Source organism: Manacus candei, unplaced genomic scaffold (assembly GCF_025592945.1).
Source record: "Manacus candei isolate 608988 ecotype Guabito, Panama unplaced genomic scaffold, ASM2559294v1 h1tg000081l, whole genome shotgun sequence".
NCBI classification, from domain to species: Eukaryota; Metazoa; Chordata; class Aves; order Passeriformes; family Pipridae; genus Manacus; species Manacus candei.
Window position 1 is genome coordinate 3,513,929 of NW_026138129.1, and position 22,442 is coordinate 3,536,370.

A 22,442-nucleotide genomic window follows, 5' to 3' on the forward strand; every position below is an offset into this window, starting at 1 on the left:
TGACAGTCAGAAAAAGATTATTATGGCTTCAGTTCTCTCTTCAGTTCAAAGTGTCTGAAATAATGACCTGTGTGTAGTGCAGCTCAGTGGTAGCATTTACACAGCATCTGAACTAGAAGTGGAACAAGGATGGGGTTGAGAGTGGTACCAAGCACCTTGCAACGGTACTGAGATACTACATGGGAAGAAGGTACCCAAGTCACCAAAGTTTTTTCCACACTATCTGTTGGAGAAATGATCCTGCATATGCTTTATAGCCAAAAAAATGTGCCAAGATACAAGAAAACGTGCCTCAGTTGTACCACTTTGCACAGGCCCAATCCATGCCAGGCAAAGAGCTTCCAGTTAAGCAATATGGATGATCAGAGAACCAGTACTTGAACTCATTTTTTTTATATATATTTTTTTTTTAATTTAGCAGTAAGGATATAGCCTTACTGTCACCTCTGAAGCCTGGAACTAAACACTAAACATAGGGAAAAGAAATCAGTCACTACTTTTTTTCAGTGTAGAAGCTAAGCACCAAAAAACCAAGAAGGGAATACTGCATAGCATCACAGAGTGTATGAATAATGTATGCTAATTACTGTGTAGTAAGAAGACTTACTTCTACACTTTTGAAAGTCAAAAATTAAGTTTCCTTTTCTGTGAGAAAAGAAACTGGAGAACCTGGCTTTATGAAGGCAATGCAGAAAACATCAGTTCCTAGAACAGGAAAAAGAGGTCTAGCAAGTTTCTCTCAACTACCAACATTTCAAATTTTAAAATCAGAATCCCACAAAATATACTTCCAGGCTCTTTGAATTATTATTTAAATTAACTTTTATTTATCAAACCATGCATATCAATAATGTCTTGCTAGCTAAAAACATCTTGTCCCAAATACAGGTGTTTATCCATCTTTGGGAACTACGTTGCCTCTATTACTGCTTTCAAAAGTACCTGAGATAATGACAGTGGTAGCACCCTAAATCCTGCTTTGTAGAGCTGCATCAGCTCTCTATTAAATGAAGGCAGAATAAAACCCTCTTTCTTTTAATTCACTGATTTTAATTCTTTGAACTTTTAAATATTTACTCATTTCCAAGGTGTTAAAATACAGTTCTAATACCAAGATTTTAGAATGACAGATTATCCCTTTTTTAAGAGCTAGGAATCAAAGTATATATACTTTATTGTGATTATTCTGTAATCACCAATAACTTTACAAAAAATATTCTCTGGGGAAACTCAAAGTCATCCTTGCAAAAAATAAAATCTCCTGAGAGACAACAGGACAGATATGGTATATGGTATAGATTTCAGAGCAACTCTTTTCCACTCAAACTTTCCATTTTGAATACTTTGCATAAAATAAAATAATATGCAAGAATATGCAGTATTGATAGGTTTTGCTGTCTGTATTGCAATATAGATTTACCAGATCCAGGTTCATACAATAAAAGACTTGCAGTGGTATACAGCCTATACTTAGTTTAGGGTATTTCTAATCCACTAGCTTTGCATGTCAGCACATACTAACACAGACATTTAGATATGTAACATTACACAACCATCATGATGTCAGCAATGTAGATATACACATTCTTGGCTTTCTTTAATCTTTTTAGTGTTAAAAGTGTGACTTGAAAATATTCCTAAAGAGACATACCATTTTAAAGTGTATAAACTAATAAGTTTAAACATTGTTCATATAACACATGTTCAATATTATGCAATATATGAAATGCTTATGTAAACTAATGGAGCTAAAACATATATTTAGTAATGAAAAATAAGATAAAAAGATAATAATACATAAGACAAGATACAAGAACAGCTATAATGAATAAGAGCAAAACAGAAATAACCTTTAACCATTGTTAATCATTGTAGGTCTTACATATTGTAAAGTAACATAATCTTTATATAAGCATTATATATTCAGGCCTAAGTAAGAAAAATCCACAAAAATTAGAACTTGTTTGGTTCACTTTGGAGTCATAACTCTTCAGTGAATTAATGTACCGGGGGGATAGGAAGTAAATAAAAAAACCCCAAAATTAGTTTGTAATGTGGCATGGTTTTTGCTGAATAAAATCTGAACAGGAGAACTATATTACATTTCACCTCATGACATATTAAAAAGGTAATTTTGCACCCATGTATCATGTATTGCTCTTCAGAGTTACTTTTATCAAAACAGAGGTTTGAGCACATATTTTCATGGCAGTTGGGACTGTATTTCTACTGTATTTTTTTCATGGCTTTGTGAATTATAGTTCACAAATACCTTTGCTCTCCATAAGAAGTAACACAAAGAATGATGTAGAGACAGACCACAGCTGACATATATGCTGCTTAACTCAGAAGGAATATGACTCTGAAAAACGGAAAAAATCTCCTTGCATTCAGTGATTTCAACATTTTATACTGAGAGTTTGACACTTGGGCAATTTCACAACCCTCAATTCTGAATAAGTTCTCCATAGCTTAGTATCTACATAATGATTGCAAATTGAAGTCCTTAGTCAGTATTATTCATATGCAGTATATGATCCAGAGATGTCCTAAAGATCTGGGACATGACTGAAATTATATGTCAGAGCCCTAGAAAAGAGGACAGTAAATTCTGAAACTATTAGGTTGCATCAGAGGACAGAATATGAAACAAATAGCAACCTGTATTTTGTAGGTGTCTTGGATTAAGGATATTATAATGCAAATGTAAAGATTTTTTCCATTTTATTATTTTCCAAAAAGAAAACCCTTTGAAAAAAAAAGAAAAAGGCTTGGAATAATCTTTTTGCATGAACATATTCTATACTATTTATATTTAAATCTGCAGTACACCTATACTACATATCCGATTCAAGATATGGAATATTTTGAAATCTAGTTACCAAGGACTTGGGTTTTTTCTAAGTTACACATAAAATTCCTATTCTGCAGCTGGCTTCCACAAACAAATCTCTGCTCTTACCTGGAGTTTCCTGGGTTTCTTTGGGATTTCATACAAGAAATAATGATACTTCAGTATCTACCAGTTTCAGACAGAGTAGCGGGAATACTTTCTGTAAGTTTGATAAGAGTATGTAGAAGATGCCTGTGAAGTAGCACCTTAAAGGTCTAAATTTATTCTCTGCTACTTCTTTGTTTCCCTCCCTAAATTTAGTTGAATCTGACCTATTGTCCAAGCTCCATAACAAAGTTGATGTATCAAGAAATTAGTTTTCAAGAAGATAGAAAATAATCTTTGCATCTCCTCAACAGAACCTTGAATTGCTAAACCTATAAGAATAATATAATAGAAACTTCACTATAGATCTACTTTCATTATGAAAAAAGACTTAAAATTTACACACACACACACACACACACACACACACATCAGGTTTTTTCATTCCATCCCTACAGATGCCGTACTCCATATAGAAGGTTCTCGATTTTCCTTTTCACATACAAATATGTGTATGCCAATCACTTCAGATTATTTAAGTTTCTTGGATATGTATTTCTTCCTTACAAGGGTCTGTGACACAGTAGTCTCCCTATAACAAGTATTCATTTACAAGAAACATTAGAAAAAATATTCCAAAGCAAGAAAAACTTTCACTTTCATGTCTGATTTCATCAAAGTGTTTGCACTGCTAGTGGGTAGTTACATATGTGTAAGTTCATTTTACAAAAAAAGAACACAACCAATTTAAGACCTTTCAAGAATAGATTCTGGGGGCCAACAAGCATGTCTCCTGTGCCACAGTGAAACGGCCTTTTCACAATGCCTATGGTAACTATTCGTACTGCTGCTCAAATAACATACCACACAATGTTTTTGCTACAGAGACTGCAACTCAAATTATTCCTATGCCTCACATTTATTTTTCTTAGTTGTGATCATGAACATCCATGGTGATTTGCCTGTTATGGTTACTCCACTGCTTAGCCTTGATTTGCAACTGACATTTTTGTGACAATAGATGAATCTGCTAGGACAGTTTGCTTCTCTCTGAAATCTAACACATGGATGATTTACACACTGAAGTTAATTTAGCTTCCTAGTAAGGGTAACCTCTGCAGGTCCTCCCTGCAACCACTGAAGACAAGTTCCTCCAAGGATGAAACTTAATTTCACATACCCAGGCTTTCTGAATACATTGCTAGAAATGAATACAACATATAATCTGCAGTTTAAAGTACAGATCAGCATTTAACATCACACCCTTATATTTGTCAGTGCACCTTTTTGTCAGTGCACAGTTCTCATTAAACCAACATACAGCCATTTATACCATTTCCTTGCATAATACTTCCCACAGTGAGAAGGTCAGATTTATTAAACATGTACCTTAAGACTACGTTATACGTCTTAAAAAACTTCCTCTTCTCTGTAATGCTCCCCCCTATTTGCTTAGGTTGAGGAGGAAAAGATAATTCTCAAAATATATGTACTTTCTTTTGGTGGCATTTGCTGAAGAACTCTTCTTTCTTACACAAAGACACTGACAATAACAGTAAACCAGCAAAACTGGAATAATTTTTTTTCTCTAACTTGGATAAAAAACCAAAAAAGTCAAGTCTTCTGTAATGCTGTAAAGTGCAATGAGATTAGGAAATGAATGAAACATGGGGGAAACTGCTAGAAGAAAAAGAAGACTGACAAACAGACACAAAGGTGAGGTTTGTAGAAGGAGAACATTCTTTGAACAAAAATTTCTATTTTATCCATTTTCATTCCTCAGTTATCTGTTTGATTCGTCAGATATCTGTTAGAATTTGTGTTCTGTTTCTTATACTCTGATAGTTACAGAAATATTCTTAATTTTATGTGCAATTAAAATTTCTGCTCACTTAAAGTGTATCTATGATAAATTGATTATCATTGTACTATCCTATACTTTAACATATTCATAATAGAAATATATGAAATATTGTATAATCCAAAACTACACTTAAATTTAATTCCAAATCACAATCCCTAGTTTGATTCAATGGTACATCATTGCTATGTAGGTGTACAATTACAGGGCTAAAGAATCCTAGTCAGGGACCTTGGATCATGAACTCATCATTGATAGAACCATACAAATACATCAGAAATGCATCTGTTTCTGTCTTGGATAATTGACCATGAAGTAAAAAACAAGAAACAACATATCAATACATGGAGATTGCTGGGAGTGAATAAAAAAATTTTATACAATTACTGTTGACACAATAGGAAATTGCTTCAGAATATCAATGTCTTAACCAAAATCCAGCATTATGGAAGTAGAAAAAGCACTTTGCAGTGAGACATGAGGTATGGTACCATTTGACAACCTCTGCTCTGTATATTGGCCAAAGTAGTTTCCCATGTAATTCAGCTGTAAATGGGTTTCTGATCACTGGACTGGAGAAAAAAAGGCAGGAAGGAGCAACAGGTAACCTCATCACTGTCATGTGTCAGCTGACCTCGAGGGTAGCTTGACAACTACTAAATCTGAAAAATTATTAACATGCTTAATTATATACTAATTCCTTTTCATGTACTGTGTCAGATTCTTTTTATTAGAAACTGTATCATAATACGTAAAACAAAGTGAGCAGTGATAGTGTTGAATGTTAGCTTTGGCATTCCCTACCTGTTACTGAATGCTTGATTAAGCTTTCAAAGCAAAAATAACAGGGAACCTAAGATGGTGCACAAATGGAAAGTCTTAACACAAAAATAGGTGGTTTGGTTGGTTGGTTTTGCCTTTGTTTTCCCCCTAAAAAATATAACTTCTAGCTGAAAGTTCTAGTTTCTGAATTAGATGTAGATGTTAGTAAGTAAATGCTCTGATCTATTTCACTTAATTCTCGAATAAGAAAAGTCAAAAGGGTACTTCTCAGTTAGTATAGTCCTGTCAAAGAAGCAAAGATTTCCATGTGCTAATTGCATCAGCATTGGGATGGCCAGATGATATTATAACAAGAACACATATTTTTGCTGGTGTGTCTAAAAAGAAGGATGATGGATGTGCAATATAAAAAAATGAATCAATAGTCCAAAGCTATGGGCCTCACAAAATCAATTTTGTTGCCCAGAGTGTTCTTCAAAAACTATGAAAAAAGCAACGTTGTGAAATGATATAACAGAATAATAACTGAAAGACCTGAAGCACTTTAATCACCTGAGTATTTTGGTGGTTTAATCACACTGCAATATTTACGCTCCCACCGGTACCATTCCATTACATGGGGCTTCAATCTGTTTTTCTTGAGGGCAAGAGAGAGATGCCACAAGAAATATTGTCATCCAGATAAGGAGTTCCCTCTCTCTCTTGAGCTTCTTTCTCCCCATTACCAGTTTTGTTTTGTTTTCTTCTGTTTTTAATTTGATATGAAAACAGAAAGCCAGGTGCAGAGCTAATTTCTGCGATTTTGGCAACCTCACACTGATTTTCACAGAAATAGTTGCCTCAGAGCAAAACTACTAATTGAGTACACAAATTAAAAATATCTGCAATAAACAAAAAAAAAAATCAACTTAAACTTATTAAATGAACACAGATTTCAGTTGTATACTTAAAATAAAAAATATGCTACCTTAATAAATGTGACAAGTTGAAACCGTATGTCTCCTCAAACTTAGGCAAATTTGTTTGCAAACATACATAAAAAGAATTATACAGAAAACAAATATTTTCTCAGAATTTCTTAATGTATACTCTGAAAGTAGTTTTAAATGAATCAGGCAGTGCAAGTCCAACTGAAGAAATCAATTCTCAGTCTTAACAATCAACTGCAAACACACTATATGAAAAGCATAGAAATTAATTATGCAGAAGAAAGTAATAACTCCTAGCTGGAAGGTAGTCAAATTTTAAAAATCTAGACTGTAAGGCCAGGTCCAAAGAAAGACTTAATATCTACAGAGGTAGACTTGTCACCTACAAGACACTACAAGACTTTGCAAACTGAATCAGGAGCCTGCGAAGAGTGACAAAGAAGTCCATAGGGAGCTGCTTACAGCAAACCAATTGAAAATGAGAAGTTCAGGCACACTCTACTCCAAAGTTTAGGGGGCTTTAATCAGAATTGCAGAATTGTGAACCTATGGAGATGTAATTCCACCAAGCTGGAACATGTGCTGAACTAGCTGATTCTGTGGGTAGTATTTTTTACGTAAATATGTGCCAGCCTGTACCATCCCTCGTGGTGTAGTTCAGTTAGGTTCAGCACAGAGTTCAGAACTTCTACCCAAAGAAGAAATTACAGGTGAAGCAGTAACACAAGTCAAGCAGCAGTTGAAAACTGTAGGTTCTAATTCCATCTTGCACAACTGTACATGCATTTTATTTTTTTTAAACAACCATAGAATCATAGAATTGTTTAGATTGGGAAAGACCTCTAAGATCATCAAGTCCAACCATCAATCTAACCCTGCCAAGTTCACCACTAAGTCATGTTGCTAAGTGCCACATCTACACATCTTTTAAATACCTCCAGGGTTGGTGACTCCATCACTGCCATGGGCAGCCTGTTCCAATGTTTGACAACCCTTTCCATGAAGAAATTTTTCCTCATATCCAGTCTGAACCTTCCCTGACACAACTTGAGGCCATTGCCTCTTGTTACTTGGGAGACCAACACCCACCTTGCTACAGCCTCCTGTCAGGTAGTGTAGAGGGCAATTATGTCCCCTCCGAACCTCCAAGTCTTCTCCAGATTATAAAACCCAAGCTCCCTTAGCCACACAAGAATTGTGCTCCAGACCCTTGACCAGCTCCAGTGCCCTTCTCTGGACGTGTTCCAGCACCTCCAGAGAAATAAGCAATGTCTTTCTTACAGTGAGAGGTTGAAAACTGATTACAGAAATTAAGGTGCAGCCTCACCAGTGCTGAGTACAGGGGGATGATCACTGCCCTGGTCCTGCTGGCCACACTATTGCTGCTACACACAGGATGCCATTGGTCTTCTTGGCCAACTCAATGCCAAACGAGCCAGAAATAAAGTTGCAAGCAAAATAAATTAAAATGACTATGCCTGTTGTGTTTTGATGTCTGTATTGCAGCTATGCATTAGATTTGCTCAAAGCATGCCTACACCATGGACTTCGCAGTAACTTAAACACTTCCTTGTCTCTTTGGAGGCCAGATACATACCTGCTGATACTAAGACAGGTGTAAGTATCCAGAATAAGCAGACTTACAGATATTACTGTAATTCTGCATAAATTTAGTCCTCAATGTCCAAATCGTCCTCAAACATGGGATTACTAAGGGTAATTATTTCCCACAGGAACACAAATCCAACAAAAGTATTAAAGTAAAGCATGATATGAACACTTAACTGAATGATAATTATGTTTCATTGACACACATACCCACCGTCCTGGTACTTTGTGATAGCTCTGATTAATTGTCAAACAAAATGCTGATTGAGGCCTACAAGATCATTCAGGTTATACCCATTTTACAGATGTTTCCACTGAAGCACAGGAAGAATTTGACGTTTCCACATCAAATTTTTTACTTGTCCATGAATTTTCTGTGAATTCAGATGTCCTAACTCACACACAACCTGTTTGTTATTCAATAGACAACTCTTGTTTCCCTGAGTCATCGTACTCAAAAAAATTAAAAACTGAAAGAGGAAAAAGAAAATATTGTATGTAATGTATCACTCTCTGTCATGGGAAGCTTTTAATTTTTCTTTTATCAAAAATTCAAGATGCTGAATTAATTACACTATTAACACATTAAAAGTAAGTGCTAAGTGTGAATAGCATCAATTTAATCACAGCTGAATTGGTTTTATTTTGCACAACTGGTGCTGTATTTTCAGCTAAGAAATTAGATAGCAATTAGAAATTACCCAGCAATTAAGATCTATGTGTGATGATTCTCTCAATGTGTTATAAAGTACCTGACAGAGTTTTGATTATACATTAGAAATTTTCTGTATTATCAGCTTAAAATCACATGCTTTCAATTAAAGACACTAAAGCAACAAATGTTCCAATACAGGTAGGTCTTGGTAATTTCTAATTTCTGTGCTTCAGAGTTCCAGCGGGTTTTTTGTAACTCCATGTGCAGGAGTGGTCATTGAAACAAAATGAGACTGACCAGTGTGCAAAATAACATGTGAGACAACAGCTGATAACAGTTGAGGATCACTTTCCTGCATATTCAATTAGAATACAAAACATTATTTTAGGAGGCTTTTGCTTTCAAGATGAGGTTCTTGAGAAACAAAACCCAAGACATTTTTGAAAAACACCATTAAAAGACCATCAGCTGATCTCATAGAAATGTTCGTAAAAACATGGAAGTACATTTGTTAAATAAATATTCTTAAAACTATAATTCATAGGAAGCTTGTTGAAATAATATCATTAATTACATTTGGGAATGACAAAAATATATTTTGCTTCCCAGCAGTATGATGATAACTTTTTTGGAGTGTGATCAATTTATTGCTTAAAAAGGTGATTTACTGGCAGATTCCATTTTGGGAAAACCACAATCTTTTTCATTAAATGTTGATGAATCAGAACATTCTGAATCCTCTTGTGCTGAGGGTTTATATTAAAAAAATCCGGAAAATGTATCTAAACTAATTTTTTCACTCAGATCTGTGTTATTATGGTGGTCTTATTCCTTTGAAGTGTGTATCCTTAAAGCCATATCAGAATCTTTGTTTTTAAATTTCAGAAATTATAACTGATGGAATTTAAAGGAAGCTTGGAAATAATGAAAAAGCTTGCAAAACATGCATAGGAATAGGAATAGGAATAGGAATAGGAATAGGAATAGGAATAGGAATAGGAATAGGAATAGGAAGAGTAAGTGTCACAACGAAGCATAAGAACTGGATTTAGTACACAGTTTATGTTACTGCTCTGATAGGACTAGTATACTAACATGGTTTATTTTATCAATAATCTTATAGCATTAGGTGGTTTTTATTCAAATCTCAACCATGAATCAACTAATTCTGTGGGAATCTCCATTTTCAGTTTAAAAGAAAAAAGAAAATAAAAGCTACAGCATCTACTCTTTTTTAAGTAGCAGAGAACCCTGAGCAAAGTTGTCTGACAATAATCTGAAATCTCAAAGTTCATAGGAGAAATTAAGAGAATCTCAAATACATTACTATGCAAAAGTTGATGGCAAAATGTAAAGTATTTTAGAACAGGACTGACATTCTTTGTGAAAGGACTTTTGTATTTCCCAGTGGAAGAAGCAAACAGTTGAAATGTTCTGGACAAGAGATTTTCTTTAGAACATACTCAATCACATTAGAGGATAATTGCTGCTTCTTACTAATAACGATGAACCACTTGGAGGAGCATCACTGACTCTGGAATACACAAGCAGTTCTGAAAACACTCAAACTCCAACACAGGGAGTACTTGGACCTGTGGTCACAGCTCTTGCCATTAAACATGAGTCCTGCTTCTTCTTTTAGAGTCCATGGAATACTACTGCATTTTGTACAGTAGAGTTCTCCAAAGCATATGAAGTACCTTTCAGACAAAAGAATGATTTTTCCCGAGTGAAGTTCAGGTGCTGTAAAGCATGCATTAGAATTCTGCTGTGTGGCTTCACACTTGGCTGAATGCTATGACACAGTTACATGAGGTATTCTCAGTCATACCTCTAACAATTTTATTTTCAGGGATTGAATACATAGGTAGAGGCCATCAGAAGTTTATGTTAGCCTTAAGATATCGATAGTGTCAGAGCATTTTTACTGCCGCCAAAAGAAACTTGGGCTTCAGTCTGCCCTAATACCCCCGTTTGCCTTACAGTGACCGAAACAAGTCATAGACCAAATTACCATGCTGGAGAGGTACCTTCCACAGTACAGTGCCACCCCACACTGCTCTCTCTGAGGCATGTAAATCCTAATAATATTTTGTTTTCATCTATTCTACAGCAAAACCGCTCTTGATCACTACTGAATAATATAAATGGATGACATGAGAATATTTTTCTGTACATAAATTGATTTAATACAGCCATTAAAACTGCTTGGATTTGACAGCATAAAATAGTTGTTAAAGTGAATCAATGAAATCTTCCTTTACCAGTCAGGTAAATTAAACTAGAGAATTTTGCTGTTCCTAACGGTCTAATCTTTTTAATGAACACGTTTCTGTTTCAGACATCACTCTGGTATAAATGCACCCTAATAGCATACTCTAGACTCTGAAGAGTCCCCTTTTTTATTTTTTTTATTTTATTTTATTTTTCTCCTCTGTCTGCTTTCATAAAAGAGAAAACTTACTGTATTTGTTTTTATATTGTATTTACACCAGATAGTTCACAGATTTATAAAAGACAGCTTAGAAAGTAAGGCACACACAAAAAAAGGTTTTGATGCAAAAGAAGAACACTTCCATTTGAGTCTATGTAGAATTTTCTTTCCCTTTGACAAGATTTAAATGAGTTTCATAAGAGTACTTTTACCTTACATGTTTAAACTACAGTGGCATTACAGGATTTGTAATATGACTTAGTAAGTATTATCGTGATTTTTATTGTTTATTATATAGTAGCAAATGTGCATAATAGACCATATGTTGGGAAGGTTGCTTAGAGACTGCTAGTCCCCTCCCAGTCTGCAGAGATTAGACAAACAGCTCCTACATCTCACCAGTATTCCTCTTTCTCAGTCACTGGAATATCATGTTCCCTTCTTCTGCCCTCCTGCCACCCTTATGGCTCTGGTTAACCGTTTCAACAGAAAGCTTCAAGCCCTTTTCAGAGCACATCCTGGCCAGCTGGTGAGGATGCTCTCACTGTCTCCACCAATAAAGACACGAAAGGCAGCATCACCAGCAGAACTTTGCTCTTTGATGTTCTAACGCTCTGCAACAGGGCACTCAGGAACCCTAGTAAAAAGAAATGTCTGCTGCAAGTCAGGGTTTAAGTTCCAAGTGAGGGCAGAAATTCAGGCACACCAAATATGCTTTGTGCACCAAAAAGCCCCTTGCTCACTACTGAGACTCTTCAGACATTCATTGAACTCTTTCCTGTGGCTTTCACATAGACTATCTCAGGAGGATTGGATCTTCCCCCTGGCATTTATAACTCAGGTTGCATTGATTTAATTTAACCTGTATCTTATGACTCAGATAGGTGAGCATGTTTTAGATATTTTCAATAATTAAAAGTTTTAATTTTTTTTATCAATACTCTTCTTTTTATAATTTACAAAAATTACCAATATCAATTACCCATGTGTTTTATTAAACAAGCAATAGACTCTTTTTTATGACATTTCTGAGCCTCCACTGAATCCATATAAACCTTTGGTATCTAAAGAATTTGGAGCTGGGAGTTCCAGAGCTTCACATCACACATACTGTATGAAGAATCATTTTGGTTTGTTCTGAACTGGTCACCAGTTAAGTTGAACTTAAAGTAAGTTGATCTTAATTTCTTATCAATACCAATTTTTTGTTCGTTTGGTTTTAGTTTTGGTTTGTTTTATTTTGTTTGTTTTGTTCGTTCAGAAGGGTTTTTTTGGGTTTTCTCTAATATTCTCTTGACAATGAGCTTGTTTGGTGAGAGTGATATTCACAGATGCTGAATTTGGGAAAGAGTTGCTTTCATCAGATCGATACTGATCTAGTGATGTGGCAATGACTAAAACATGGCTTCTTCCAGCTAACTTAATTTGAGGCAAACTTCCACAGCGTTTGACTTAATAGATTGCAATTCATACAACTCCTGGAAGATGTATCACAGTTTCTGCTTTTTCAAGCTATACAGAAAAGAAGGAAGAAGAGTGTACACTCCACTCACCCCATTTTTCACCTGTATGAACAAACAGTGGAGAAAATAGCCCGAATCAGTCTACCACTTTCTTATAACTGGGAGCAAACACCTGCACCTCAGTTGCCTATTAGCTTATTTTGATAGAAAGGAGGAAGAAGGGAGCATGCTTTTCTGTCAACCACCAGTGAAGGAGAAATGAAATATAATCTTTTTGAGGCAGGAGGAGACAGAGGTATTCCCTATCATTCACATGCAAATACTGAATGAGTTGAACAGTTTCATATGGTAGGCCTTGCAAATAGTATCCATTTCATTCCTGGTAATACTGAAATTTAGGAACTTTTATTTCTAGAAAAGTAATGACTTAATAAAATTAATTATTTTTGCACTATTACTTTTCACTTCTCGCTGGGATTTTAGTTCTTCAGTGCCAAGTACTATGATTTAGTGTAGTTTTATATAGGCACAAACTTACAGAGCACAGATCTTATGCAAATATGTTGAAAATATGGTTTATTTTGCTCACAATACAATCAAAACTGAAGATATATTTAGGTTGTGTTTAATGCCTTGTTAAGCTATGTACCTGGTTACACATGAGCTTTCCCTATTATTCATCTGAAATCACTGTAGAAAAGCCTAGCCAAGAGAATTTATGGGCTACGTCAGGCTGAAACTTGGAAAAAAGCATGTGTGGTATATTCATTAATCAATGAGAGTCATTTTTACCATCTTATTTTGTGCCAGATACTGAAATTAGATCTGTTAAGGGGGAATCTTCCAACTCCTAAGGAGCCCTACTGAAATTACTTAAGTTCAGCCTACAGATGACACTCATAACCTTTTATCCCATTACTTCCAGAAAGCCACAGTTGTCATCTGAACTACACTGCATTTGTGGAATGTCATGTTACTTCATATTTCTCACTAAGGAAAACAAAATCACAGATGCACATGTATTTAAAGGGATCTAAAATCTAAATTTCATTTGCACCTTGAAGTCAGTCTTTGAACAGGCAATCTGAGGTGAATGTGTTCAATCTGAGGTGAATCTTATACTGACTAAAGAGTGAGTATAAGGTACTATTTTCCATAGCAATGCAAACAGAAAGTATAATAGGAAGGAGTCCTGCAAAGAACTACTAAAATGCCATGAATTTAATTAAAAATGTCTTTCGAAAGATTGTGAGGAATTAAATTTCTTTACATCTGCTGCAAGTCAGTAACAGAAATTTTAAATACAGTAACTTGGTAGATAATTGAACAGATAAGTACAGATAGATTTTCTAGAGAAAAATACTTTAGATATTAGTTTGGCAAAAGCAAGAGACACCATGTTGATTTCAGCTGGTGACTGTGGTGTAAATGCATTCACGGCACACAGTACTCATAGTACTAGTTATTAAAGACTGGGACTGGCAATAGAGATATGCACTAGAAAGAAACCAACATACTTAACTGTATGTACAAATTAGTTCTAAAGTTCTCTAAAATAAAACCTAAGTGTGCAGTAGTAACTTCAAACTCCACTGTTTTGCTAAATATTATGTAACTTGAAATTTTCTATAACAAGGAGTTCTCTTGACCCTCAAATTAATTAGTCTGATTTTAATTTTAATCTTTCCTAAACCTTCTGGTAGCAGTGAATTGCTTGTGGAGTGTATACAGAATGGAATAAAACAGCTGGACTGAACTAATGTGTTGGAGGGAGGAAAAAACCTTTGCAATTTATTAATGTATTCAAAAGACTGTTACAAAACTTTACAATTTAATTATTGGAAGATTATAGAACTGCTTCAGTGCTTCTGTACTGTGTTAAATAAACTGTACGTGCAAGGAGTAATAAATGAAATTGTTAATTTCAGTGCATCCTTAGGGAATAGTAGGAGGGAGAGTTTACATTATTTAGAGCTCCAAATGGATTTGAGTTTATATACAGTAATAAATCTTAACTACATTGTTAATTAACTGTCTCAAGCCCCTTTTTACCTTAGGAGTTGAAAGACAGTGTCTGTTAGGATAACTCACCATTCAAATGCTTAAAGATGTTTAGGACTGGGAGAATTTGCCGATAATAAGGCACCAAGGCCTCCCCCACCATGTCAGCTGATGCCACCAGGTGCTGGAGGATTTTCAGTGTGCTGATGAGAACGCGTCGGTTACGAAGGTTCAGTGCATCTGTGATGCAAAAAGAACAACAGGCAGAAAGTAGAATTAATTTCTAAAATGTAGAGGGAGGGGGAGGAGTCCTCTAATGGACAAATTTAATTAAACTGTACTCTGCCGGGGATTGTAAGTGGGCCTTTATTAGCCCAGCTTTGAAAGATGGATTGCAGTCCTGATGTTATAAAACACTGCCTTGTCTGATTGTTATTTGTTCCCATAATTTGTGCTGACTCTTCAGTAACCCAAAGAATGCAGCTCATTATTCCCTCATGCTGCCTGTGTAATACTGGTGAGGTCCAAACAAATGAAAAATAAATGTTCAGTAAGTACCATTTGGGGCCAGTGGAACTGTTCAACTGCAAGACAACCTGCAAAGGTTCACAACAGATACATTCTAGTGCAACAATTAGTGTTTGTATGTTTGTACTCATTTATTTCACGATCATTTTATTCATTCAACTAACAATTCCTACTATTCTGAGAATCAGTACAATGAAGCAAATGTTTATAGAAAAAAGCCTACAAAAAAAATCTTGTAGGCTTTTTTTCCAAAAGAAAAACACTCTTGAAAAAAAAAGATTTTGTCTAGCCTACTTAGATATTTCTCTTAGCTTTCAGTGTCATGCTTCTAATCTTATGACACTTTGACATTTCATAAATACCTTTATTTTCTCTTCTCTTTTAATTTTACTAAAAGCGAGCACTTTGCATTTGCTCTTATAATTAAAAATGAGTCATGCTTTTCATATTTTTCCTTGCAAAATCCATCTATTTATAAAAGCTTCTCTGAAATAATGCAGCTGGAAGCAGTTGTCAAATTTGGTACTCTATTACATATTGGTCTAATTCTCCAGTGTTCTGTCCACTTACATAGATCATTGCACAGAGAAAGAATTGAAAAAGATAAGCTCATATTCATTTCTGTGTTTTATAATCATGAAAGTATATACATATGTGACTCAACATATCATAGCATGACATTAACTATAAGCATTTAGAAAACACACCAAAATTTGAAGATGAGTTACTAGCAACTTCTTTAAGAACTGCCTCTTCAAACCAAAGTAATAGGAGTGAAGATGTTGCAGGAGGGATGGAACTAGACGACCTTTAAAGGCCCCTTCCAACCCAAAACCATTCTATGATTCTACAATTCTATGATTCAGTATTTCTGGTGCTGAGTTTTGTCAGTGCACAGGAATGTCTTTTCATAAGGAATGAAGCAGTATTCTCACACATGAGCAATGTCGTTTTTTCCATCTCTTTAAGCAAATGCACTGTACCCCACCCGCTTCTGCTTCTTACTGCATGTCTGCTGAGTGATAAAAATCAGTGAGAGCTCCAAAGCAAGGGCAGGGCAGACTGATTGAGTCAATACGTAGAGACAACTCTTGAAAATCAACTAGTAAATAAGGTCCCTTTATGCCTCCTAGCATGCTTGTGAACAGCATATTGAAACTACAGTTAGAAAACACTTAGAGAGCCCAAAGTATAAAAGTACTATTGCACATCATAGTGATTCCAAGTTAGAGAAGTACTGCTAAATTAAAATACAGACTGAATTCCTTACTTATTTGCTAGTCTCTGTTGTAGTCACCAGGCTGCAGTTAATTTCATATTGTCTCTGAGTTTATTAATGTGTCGAATGGAAGCCCACCAATGCAGCATGCTCACATTAAGTTCCAGCAAAGAGGCTGGCTATTCCAAAATATGCTTTTCTGGGTAGATGTTCTAAGGCTGTTTTAGCAAAGAGAGATTCCCAGACACAGTTTTAAAGATTAGGTCCAAGTCTCAGGTAAGAAAACATTCTCTTACAGAGAAACAGGCATTATTCATTTTCATAAAGGAGTGACTGGAAAAGGAACCTCTGGGGTTCCAACATACAGATTTATTCATTACTAAATTGTCATACACATAAATAGTAGCTAACAGAACTTGTAGGGAAAGTATCATTAACACTTGTATTTTAAGTACAACAATTATGTCATTCATAAAAACATGAATGAATATTTATATTCACTTGTATGAATGAATTAATATAAATTAATAAAACCGATTATTCATACCCACACTAATAATTAACTAAATGACATAAAAATTATCATTGACAGAAATTACAGCTTCTTAATCCTTAACCAACAAATTGTACCCACGTCCAGGAATAGTTCTTCCTGACTGCAGAAGCTGTCCTAGAGTATAAGAAACCTTATTTTGAGGCATGTAGTGTGTCATGTAAGTGGAAATGGCTGTCCAGCTACCCCTAGGAGGAACTTTTGGGTGGATCCCATTTGACACCATCGACTTGTCTCTGTCTAAGTGGTGCAGCAGGTCCCTGACCATTTCCTCTTCAATTATGGTGGCTTCATTCTGCTCCACATCCATATCTTCAGCTCAGGGGATGGGATATTCCAAGAACAATTGGTTTTACTCCTAAACACTGAGGCAAAGAAGACATTTTGACACAGGTACCAGCAGGCCTCATGTCATTTAAATTGACCCATGATCAAAAAACTCCAAATCCTTCCAGTGACATCAGGCTCAGAGCCAGGTATTGATCTGCTGACTCCTCCTGCTTCTTCCCTCATCATTCTCTGCAACTGGAAGGGACTGATCCCACTCTTGATGCCTTAACCAGCTGTCCCAAGGCCCTGAAGTCTCTCAATTGTCCTCAGATTTCTTGTTTAGACTTCATCACTGCCTACCTAAAAAATAAACAATGGATAGTAATCCGAGGGTTGTACCAGGATAGGAAGCTTTCTCTTCACATCTTTAACCCAGGCCCCAGGGAGGCATCAGGCTTTCCAAAGAAGTGGGTCCAGTCTGCATATTAAGCCTTCTGTTCCCTGCTGAAAGGACTTTCCTATTACAATGGCAAGTTCTTTTTTTCATTCTAGAAGCAGTTTTGATGCAGAGCACAGTTCAATTTGTGACACCTTCATGCTAGCTGAACCATCATGCCCATTATTGTTTGGTACCACTTCCAGAGCCTTCTATCTATTGTATAGGGGCACCTGGGAAGGTGGAGTAGTCCCAGATGAGATGGGTCTCTTGCACAAGCGAAGGAACTTGTCACCATTACCCCCTACCTCTCGAGTCACTGTGCTCACCCATGTGGAGAAAGGATAGGGAATTCTCCATATCACACATCCTGTCTGCCTGTTGTGCCTGTCTCAGAGAAGGCAGGGTGCAATTCCAGTAGTCTCTTTCTCTCACTGTCCTTGATATTTCTCAACCTACCTACCTCCTCCAGGAACCCTGCACTAAGTGAAGGAGTTCCTCTACCTGGGCACACCTCCCACAGCTGTGCTCACTGCTGCTGCCCAATACTGGTATAAGAGTAGGGCACACATTGCAGCCTGCATGGATATAGATGCAGATGGATATTATAGAATCAAACAGACTGAGAATTTGAGCCTGAATCCCTTCAAATTGCAGAAATCTGCAGTGTGTGTTAGGAAAACACTTGTAAATATCAAAAGTGAGATCAAATTGACTACAGAACTGTTGTTATTCTTATTAAATATTTGGACTGTGGCATGCATAGCAGTCAACCAGCTCCTGGCCTGATTGTATTAGGCACTTTTATAAACATTCAATTAGAGGCAGTCCTTGACCTGAAGATACATCAATTTCAAATATCTGTTTATCTTTTAAAAATCACGTAATTATTTTCTGTGTACTACCATCACTACGGACCATTCTCCCATGTGAATCAAAGGAAGAAAATTTTAATGCAGTATATGAAAATAGTGCATTTCAACACATTGGAAAATGTCACTGATATCCAGAGTTTACAAGAAACTGAAGAAAGTACTAGTATCCTTACACAGGAATAAAGCAGAGCATTTAAGACTCTCGGTGCAGTACAGCTACATAGCCCAAACGAAGGAAACACGCATAATATCCCAAGTATTCCAATTTACAAAGCATGCTAGGCTGTTGCCTCTTGGCCTGGAAGCCTGCTGTAAGTAATGGATCTTCACAATAACAGCAAAGTGAACAACTGGTTTGCTTCTCAGTTAAAGATACCTTTCTGCTCCTGACTTCCCTGGCTCAATGGTACCTATTTCACTTTGGTCATCTAGACTATAAGCTATGAATTGTAACATTCTCTTAAATAGCAACCTGGAAAAAAAAAAAAGCCCAATACATTGGTTCTGTTGCTTGGTATTTTTGACGTTTTCTCCTTTAATGGTATATAAACTTGAAGATTTCGCTTGTGATTAGGATACACATTTTTCCAAGAAATGAGCAACGCTCCAGCTTAAATAATTGCTCAACTGAAGTTTATAATGAAGTATTTTTCATTCAAACATATTTTATTTTGTGCTGTTACAGTTTTTCCAAATAAATATTTTCTGAGGTTCATCATAAATTTCTTAAATAAAAGAGAATTTTACAATGCTATCAGGTTAAATATCTGATGTAAATGCTCAGTATCTGAGTCAGCTCTGTGTTTCTACCATTCAAAGCCACACTAAGAGATAATTATGAAATTTGAAAGCATATTTGAAACAGTGAATATTTTTGGGATGGAAGTTTTCCAAAGTGCTGCTTATTAGCTTGTTAGCAATGATCCGATATAAAATACAAATTCATTGCCTTCAGTGAATGTTAATTCACTGTATTTTTAATTTCAGTTAAATTTTATTGGCAATTGATGTAAATTTAGAATGTTCTTTTGCTAATTTCCCTTAAGAGCAGAAATTTTCCTTAAGATATATACCACTTGTTTGCAATAGAAATAATTATTTTAAAACATTCAAGCCTTTTGGTTGAGTAACAGTTCTAACACCTCAAAGAAAAGACCTAGAAGTTATGTAAGTTTATTTTTTATATGTATATTTTATTTTTATGTGGCAGTTTGGAAAATCCTATCTCAATCTGAGATGTTGTCTGTAATAGAAACCAGAGTTCTCATCTTTGGGACTGATAGATTTTATAAGCCAGGAAACATGACAGCATTTCTCCCAGTACACAGTGGATCTGTTTCATGACACAATGTATCTCCACAGAAGAGATCGAATCACAACATTCTTCCCCAGATAGCACATCGATAGCCTGAACTTTACAGTTTCCCCAATCCCCCACCTTGTGTCTAAGTACTAAATTTAATTTTGGTGGTTGTAATAAAAGTTATGTTAATAATTTACTTCTCTTTAATGTTCACTGGCCTCTATATTCCATTTCTTTTTCAAATACACCTGTGAATCCATGTTTAGAAATGCACTGACAGATTCCATTTTATATTTAGGTCTCACAACCAAAGATTAAAACCAATTCAGTTTGTATTCATATATCTCACTCAAGTGGTAAATGAGGCAACTGTTTTAGAAAATTCTTTGCCTGAAGCAGAACAAGATACATAGAGGAGGTCTCCTGTAGGGCAACAGGCACTCAGGATAAAAATGCTTCGATTGTTGTGATCTACTTAATCTTGTTGATCAAGGGCTTCTTTTAAATTCACAGAGTCAGGTTGAAAGAACTCCAAACACAAAGTGTTCTCAAAATGCAATTGATTAAAGTGATATATACTGCTCTTACAGAGATTTTTGTCCAAAACTTTCAAAATGCATACTACTTAACCACCCCAAATGGATATAACAGCATTATGCTAATTTCACAGAATGGTAATAAGGTAAGGAACAGTAATGAAACACAGTGTTTCAATCAAGAGTAAAACAGAATAACAACCTTCTGTTCTGTACAAGTCCAGTAAGATCCTGATCCAAATAACAATACAGTTGTACAGATATTTCTTCCTGTACAACTGAAAGCCACATGTTGCAGTAAAGTGATGGGAAGGAGGAGTAGGGGGCAAGGCATGAAAACTTCAGGACAATCTTGTCATCAAAGACTTGATTTTGTAAAGCCAAAGCCTATGACACAGAAAAGGCTAAGATCCATAAGTGAAACATTGATGTTTGCAAGAAATGTGATCTAGCAGAATATGGAAGACATATTTCATCTTTAGTTGTGCTTGTAATTGTGGCATTTTACTAGATCAGCTCCTATAAATCTTGAATTCTCTTAACATCTGCGGACCAGTTTAATTATCTAGTATAATGAAGACACTGCGAAGAGAGTCCCAAAAACCTTCTCAGTGACTATGCCAGTCTACAGAGTTTCCATCCATTCCTAGGTGAACACTCCTTCCTCTGTGCTAAGCTACTGAAACTTCAGTGAGCCCTCCCTCCTGATGAAAACTGATCTGTTATCAATGAAATGTGATGCCATTTTCAAAAAAGGTCTGGGCATTAGTATTTGCATTTATATTGCAAAAAATAACATAGCATTCTAAATGTATTGTTGGTCCTTGAAGAAGAAGAATATGGACAAGAAAAGCCTGACAATACAGTTTTCTTAGACTTTCAAAAGGTATTTGGTAAGGTCTGTCACTGGCTTTTGAAAAGCCTAACTGCAGTGGCTTCCATATAAATAAATAATGGCTTAGAGATAGGAACTGAGGGCAACAAAAAATGATCACAGAGGAGGAGTATCACTACTAGGGCCTTGTAGCAATCTACACATAAATTCATGCTTTTCAGTAGATCCATAGATGATTTGGAGGAGATTTGGACTGATGATAACCAAGACGATACCAAGTTATTCCAGATGCCAAAGATAAGGGCTCACTCTGAGGAACTCTAGAAGGATTTTACAGTCCTTCTAAATGAGGTGATAAAATGGTAGATGAAATTCATTACTAATAAATTCTAAATGTTAATAAATTAATAAATTCAGGAGAGAATAGCTCTAACTCCAAAAGTCAGAGATGTTAATTGCACATTTCACTTTGCAAACATGGACAAGATTTATCTCGATTGAATGAGAAACACAGTTTTTCCTCATGGACAGGAGTAAATGGGAGTAATAAAAAATCTAGTTTCTATACTATTTGAAAATACCTGAAATTACCAGTTTTGAGCAGAAGATTGTAACATAAACCTAATTACAATCACTTGTACTGGTTGATGAAACCTACAGGGCAGTATTTGAGTATCAAGAAAATTTAAAAAAAAGTCAGAGACCCTTGCTTTCTTTAAAAGCACTTTAAGTCTTATAAAGCAAGCTTGTTTACAGTTATTTTTCAGTCTGTGATGTTAACAAGCAGAACTGGTTCTCAAGAGCAACAGTCAGTCAGAAAGAAGATAACAATTCCATTAAAGGTGCGATTTACTTCCTTTAGATGACAGAAATCAACTTCCAGGATTTACAGAAAGAAAAAGACTACAGAGCAGAAAACTACATTTATTCCATAAAAATCAGCAGAATGAAAAGAAGTATTTAATGAATATTAAATACTCTTAAATATAGTGAAGATATATGAGAAGAAACGTAAATATAACCGGGCTTAGAACAACTGCTAGCAACACGTTCAACTTCATTTATCTAAATGCAACAGTGACACTGATTTGACACTAAAGAGAAATTAACTACACTGTTGTCCAAGACAACAAGAATCCATGTTTTACATGCAAATAAAAAACAGAAATCAGTTTAATTTAGAAATTTATTAAAAATTAAAAAGGACTCTGTAGG

General features: G+C 35.5%; 1 protein-coding gene across 6 annotated transcripts in view; it reads right to left on the minus strand.

Moving 5' to 3' along the window:
- Window positions 1-22,442, minus strand: part of PACRG (parkin coregulated) — a 225,766-nt gene that overhangs the window by 81,225 nt on the left and 122,099 nt on the right. For all 6 annotated transcript variants that reach the window (XR_007908291.1, XM_051811281.1, XM_051811280.1 and 3 more), the window contains exon 5: window positions 14,763-14,912. Coding sequence is in view for 5 of the 6 variants with exons in the window: in XM_051811281.1 (XP_051667241.1) it covers window positions 14,763-14,912 (150 nt within the window). In the remaining variant the exon portion in view is untranslated. The remainder of the gene's footprint in view (window positions 1-14,762; window positions 14,913-22,442) is intronic.